Source organism: Drosophila montana, unplaced genomic scaffold (genome assembly GCF_035044405.1).
Source record: "Drosophila montana isolate Dmon_TW-CO22-7 unplaced genomic scaffold, ASM3504440v1 contig_3733_1, whole genome shotgun sequence".
Lineage (NCBI taxonomy): Eukaryota > Metazoa > Arthropoda > Insecta > Diptera > Drosophilidae > Drosophila > Drosophila montana.
The window spans coordinates 7,076,964-7,083,041 of record NW_026998620.1 but is presented as its reverse complement, the minus strand read 5'-3'; the positions used below and the strand labels follow the sequence as shown (position 1 = coordinate 7,083,041).

The window sequence follows — 6,078 nt, the reverse complement described above, 5'->3', positions numbered from 1 at the left end:
AAAAGCGTGTACCTCCAACACACCCGCACTTGGCCGCGCCCCACCACAGGTTGTCGAGTCACACAGTCTGGCAGCACCGCAAAACTATGTAGCTTGGTTCGTGCTCATCTCGTCACAACTCTGGTCTGTTTCTAGTATTGCCTCTGTGTCTCGGGCATATGTTGGGCTCATGTTGTGCTGCTGACGTCGCAGTCAACGACTCTGTTACGTTTCGCTGTTAGCCGACATCGTCGTCTTTTGCCAGTGCCTGAGAAATTACACCCAAGAGCTTAGGATGAGCATCCTTTGTATGCCGCCCCCGCGTTCTTGTATTGTTGAGTATTGAGCATTGCCACACTTTTCACCAACAACGGACGACCGACAGACGGACAGACATTTTACAGCCAAATGACAAGTGCTTAGTGTGTGTGTGTGTGCGCGCGCGTGTATATTGTTTTTTTTTGCATTTTCATTTTTCAAGCTCTAAAATGGGCAACTTGTGGGACGGCGGCCATGAGGCTGGCTGATGGGCTCGCGGAAACGGCATCGGGTAACGTATAATGGGCATTTGGAAGGTGCGAATATGGCAGGAAGCAGTCTGGGCAAGCACTTAGCGCGCGCTTGCGCGCCTTTCAAATTTAGCGTATTAACTCATTAAATGTTCAAAAGCTCATTGCCTGCGAAATGTGCACACATTTGTTAAGCGGGTGTGCGTGTGTGTGTGTGTGCTTGTATGTGTGAGTGTGCATGGGTGTGAAATATGCACATGTGTCGCCAACATGGCTGGCTGGACTGCTGTGGCTGGCATTATACAGACTCGGCCCGTGGGGGAAATTAAGGCCATTCCTTGTAGTCGGACGCCGCTTTATGCAATTTAAATTAATTTCTGTAATTATTTTAGTGGCGCACTTAAATGGCTTTATTTAAAAATGCCAGGGCTTAGCGTCCGCCTTCCGTGCGTCCGTGGGTCAGCTTAGTGGCGTTACGCATACGCCGCGTTGCATGTGTCTAAAATATTCACGCGAAAGTGTAGCATGACTGACTAGAATGACAGCTGCGTGTTGCAAATAATTAAGGTGCGATTGCCTTGAACATGAAGAAACGTCGACTTCGACCAGCCACAGAGCCAGGCCACAGTCACTGAAATGTGTTGCATTCCGTGGCAGACACTGTGGCACGAACAGTCGACGCGATGTGGTTCAAAGTTATTCACAACTATCTTACCAAGTTTCGCATTTTGGGAACTTACATGTTTTGCAATTGTAAAGTTGAAAAAGCATTTTAATTTGAGTTGTTATTTTTTATTTATTTTGTCCCTCAATTACTATTAGAAGAAATTACCCGGCGTTGTCCGAGTCTACTTGAAATTAAAGGAAAATAATATGTCTTCCATCTTATCACAGGCTCCAACCTATCCTGCCAAAGAATGACAACATTGTAGTTGACAAAAGAGAAAAAAAACAACAATTTCAATTTTTATTGATAATTTTCATTCTTTTTTCTTTCCTGTTGTGTTTTACATTATTATTACTATTATTGCCTTTTCTTGCGAAAAATAATATATTAAATACACAAGCGTAGGAATTGAAACTTTTTAATGAATTTGAACCAGCGACCTCGCTCTTCTTAGTCCGATGCTCAGACACTTAAGCTCATGACGACACGGCGTTGCTGTTGATGTTCCTTATACAAACTTTGACCACCGTCCTTGCTCGACTTTAAGCGTAAATATTCTGAAGTCCAAAGCTTTAGTAGCTTCGTAGCATCTTTAGGCTACGATCCTTGCCTTGATCGACGGTCAGTCAGTCAGTCAGAAGGCAATATTTAATATATATGTAGATTAACGAGGAGGGAGGTGGCAAGGATTGCAAGGATGGGCTAATCAAAACGAAACTTTACTAAACTAAGTCTTTTTTAGGCGGTACAAATATATGTCACGTTTGAATAAATCGTCAGAAATGTCGGACTCGATGTATATAATAACGTATAATTAAAGAGCAGCCTCCATATGGACTTATTGCATTCAACTTTGGGGCACTGCGTCAAAAACACAACTGACCAAAATCAAGAAGGTGCAGTCGATGGCGGCGAGACGTATCAGTGGCCTCCCCTGGTACGTCAAAAATGTCGGCATCGAAAACGATCTGAAACTCATCAAGATAAGTGATTAAATCTACCACCAGTCTAGTCGTTACAACGACGGCTTAGCCCATCACCCAAACGCAGCTGCAAGACAACTGCATCAAACGACGTCCACCAGAAGCCAAAAAAAAAATCAGAACTGTTGACCTACCAAGTAGGAAAACAAACTAAAACAAATTAATTAATTAAGCCCTTACGCTATCTTTGACAATAGAAACTAGGACCCGGCGAAAATTGGTACAAAATATTATTTAAGATCTCATCGCTGATTAAAATAATAAAATCTAAAAACTTTTACGCAAAAAAAAAAGGACAGCATGAAATATTTAAATGAATTTTCTTAATTTTTTAAATTATTAAATCCCAAATATATAATAATAACATTCTTTTGTTAATACAAATTGACTCAAACTATCAAATATACATATTCATATGTACCAGCTATATATGATATACAGATGAGCTTGACCTATTAGCATTTTATTGCTTTTTATAAACGGGTTTGCTTTACGTATCTTACGATATTATATCTGTATCTATTGAACATTCGATGACTAATTTGAAATGTGAACGATAAGAAATTTAAACTTTATTTTGAAAATCGCTTAGAATTTGTTGATTCCTCTTCCCAATTGTCTGATTTGTTTAGATGCAGGCTTGCCGCAAAAAGGGTGTTACTTGGCCTCATCTTACAGGCATTATAAACTTGTGCTGTGTGTATATATTCTAAATAATAATAACACGAATGTATAATATATTATGATATATATTTCAAATATTGAGTCTCTAGACAAAGGACATTGCTCGATCGCCTCTCGACCTAAACAAAGGTTTATGGGATCGGAGGTGTGTCCTTTGTGTCCTTTTTATTCACAGTGAATGGGTTCCGGGGTATACCCGAATACGCAAATAGTATATGTATATATATTTTTTGGAAAATTATTTAATTATTTCTGATATTTTTTTTACAGCTCATAAATTGCGCACTATTAAATAGAATTTATAAAATAGAATAAATAATTATTTAGCAGCAATAATGATTTTTTTTTTAGGATAACTGATAGGTTTACAATTGTTAGCTTGAGTTATATTTTTTAAAAATGAATATGACAAAATGCACACATATATAGGAAGGAGGTACACATTTCAAGTAAAAGCACAAAAACAGTCGAGGGTTCGCAAAGTGAGTGGAAGGCCTCTAAACGTCATTGGAATCGATCAACCCAGGCACTTCCAATTCAATAGGCGCTGATGTAGCATTGCTTACATCTCCCTGAGATTCTGGCACAATTTCGGCATTACATTCCTTTCCATTGCAGTTATCACCTGACGCTTGCAGCTGCTCCACATTGTGTGGAGCTAGCTCTGGCTCTGGCTCTGGCTCTGGTTCTAACTCTGGTTCTGGTTCCAGTGTTGATGGCAGTTCTTCTCTGGCTGTGTCGGATTCGGCCTCCGTAGCCGCTGCCGCAGCTGCTGCTGCCGCTGCTGCAGCCTTTGCCTTTGACTTGGCCTTCTTTTTATTGTTCTTCTTGGCATTGTTTATTCTTTGTTGCTCCTCAGCCGCTTGCCGCTTCTCAGCCTCAGCGGCGGCTATTTTGGCATCATTTGTGGTGAGCAGCTTCATTTGGCTTTGTAAATTGGCTAGCGTTTGCTTAAGTTCAGCACAGTTGCGGGTCATCAGTTCCATTTTCGAATTGTCCGTATTAACTGGCACAACTTTGATAGGTTCCGGCTCAGGCGGCAGCTGCGGCATGGCAGGGATTTCAATTTTCTTATCCCGCAGAGTCTGGTGTAAAGTTGTGCGCTCAAGTTGCAGGGCGCGCAGGAGCTTCTGTAGTTGCTCTACCTGCTTTTGCAGACGCTCCGACAGCAGATCACGGTGCTGCTTTTCTGTGGCCAATTCAATAACCGTAGCGTTGGCTTTCTCGTATTTCTGGCGCCACACCAGTGCTTCCTTTTCGATTTTCTTGGTGTGCTTGGACATTTTCTCCAGCTCGACCTTGTAACTACCAAAGACTTCATTGGACTTTTTAAGCGATTGCTGAAACTCATCATATTTGGCGGTGTAGATGTTAAGCTGTTGTTTGAGCTGTTGCTCGCGCTCAGTTAGATCCTTAATGGCGCGTTGCGCCTGCAACAATTTCTCTAGGCCAATCTGATTTTCTCTGTGTGGTATAAGAAACAGGAAAATATATGTAGTGAGAGTGTAGGAGCTTAACAAAATTATACCGACTTGCTCAGTATCTCCTTTTCCATAGCCGCTTCAACCTGAGCCTTGTGTAGCTTGGCCTGATGCAGCTGAGACTCGAGTTGGACCTGCTCATTAAGTTTTTCCAGGTGCTTCTCGCGTGCCTGATATTGCTCGGCCAGCAGTTTTAACCTAAAAGCAAATCAAATACGCAAATAGTGAACATATGGTCGGTTTATGTCTGTGTGTGGCAGCCACAGATACATCCACAGGCACAAGGCATGCAGTGCCTATAAATAGACGGCGCACGCCGGTTCTGTCTGTTTGTCTGTTAATGGCAGCGCCTCTTACTTTTTGGTCATTTCGATGTTGTAATCACGTAATTTAATGTTCTCGTCGTTGTTTTTGGATAGCGACTTTTGCACCTCGTTTAGCGAGTTCTGAAACTTGGTTTGGCTCTCCTTGCGTCGCTCCTCCTCCACCTTGATTTGCAGCATGCTCTCATTTTTCACCGACTTGAGTATACGCTGCTGTTCTCGGCACACTTCCTGCAGCTTATCCCTCATCAGAACACTCTTGTTCAACTCCCGCTGCACTTGCTCCTTCTCCCGCTGTTGACTCTCCGTGTGCCGTTGCAGTGCGCGCATATCTGATGTTAGTCGGCTCACTGTTTTCTCGCTTTCCACATGCCGTTGTAGCAGCAATTTCAATTTTTCCTCACTTGTGGTGCATTCTTCCAAGGATTTAAGCACCTGGTAACGGGCAGCATTTTATTAGTCCTCTTGGTATTGCCAAACGTTTGATCTACCGCTACAACAACTTACCACATCCTCAAGCTTCAATTCCCGCTGTTTTTCATCACGTACTCCACGTTTACTCTTGTTCGCCTTCTCCATAGTTTATCGCCTCTATATATGTGTATATACTGTTCGTTCAAATTTTTACTATATTTGTTGAGTTTGCTTGCTACAGCGTGACCGAATCCCGATATGAAGAAAATCCAGTTTTACTTAAATAAACCTAAGTGTTCTATTAAAATGTACTCAAAATACTGACCCTTATTTTAAATTTGCGAAGGGAATAATCATGTATACGTTGTTGTTATCAAATTTGATCACTTGATTTGTGGATTCTTACATAAAATTAGGTTGTATTGAATAATAATAACCTAATCGCTGCTATTCATTAATTAACGTCATATAAAAGTGTGCAGCAATTAATACCAATTATATACTAAATATCATTTTTGCCTCAATTGATAAATTGTGGTGGCTGCTCGATAATTTAAAATCACCGTTAAATAGCTAGATCGTGTTTAAACACAAAAATACTGGTTTAAATTAAAATTAGAACCATCAGTTATTTATTCATTGTCGTGTGTAGAATTCTCAGTTAATACACGCTTTCACACATAATAGTGGCGATAAAATTGGGGCACCTTTTAAAACAGAAACAGTCTGTTTATATTCTAGGTTGTAGACTAATGTGATTTATATTTTTTCCATTTGCATATTATCAAAATTCAGATTTCAAAATTTCCATTAAGTGAATTCATTTTCTGCAGCAAAATAGTGGGAGGAGTATTCGTTGAGAGGTGGAGTCCAATAAAAAAGCAAATAATATCGATAGATCCTCATCGCTGAACAAGCGATATCAAAAATACTTGCAACTCTAAATTTGTATTCGATACAATCGACTCTTAAGCTAATTTTGTATGTATGCGTGTGTGTGACTTCGTCATATGACATTTTTCACGTCGTTTGTATTAA

The 6,078-nt window shown here is 40.6% G+C and overlaps 1 protein-coding gene across 1 annotated transcript; it reads right to left on the bottom strand.

Annotated features, from left to right (window-relative positions):
- Positions 1-3,186: 3,186 nt before the first annotated feature.
- LOC135436554 (alpha-taxilin) lies at positions 3,187-5,336 on the bottom strand. Its single transcript, XM_064694185.1, has 4 exons — positions 5,134-5,336; positions 4,661-5,061; positions 4,355-4,501; positions 3,187-4,286 (listed from the first exon to the last, which is right to left on the bottom strand). The coding sequence occupies exons 1-4, from the start codon at positions 5,203-5,205 to the stop codon at positions 3,320-3,322; spliced, it is 1,587 nt and encodes a 528-aa protein (XP_064550255.1). The 5' UTR covers positions 5,206-5,336; the 3' UTR covers positions 3,187-3,319.
- Positions 5,337-6,078: the final 742 nt, after the last annotated feature.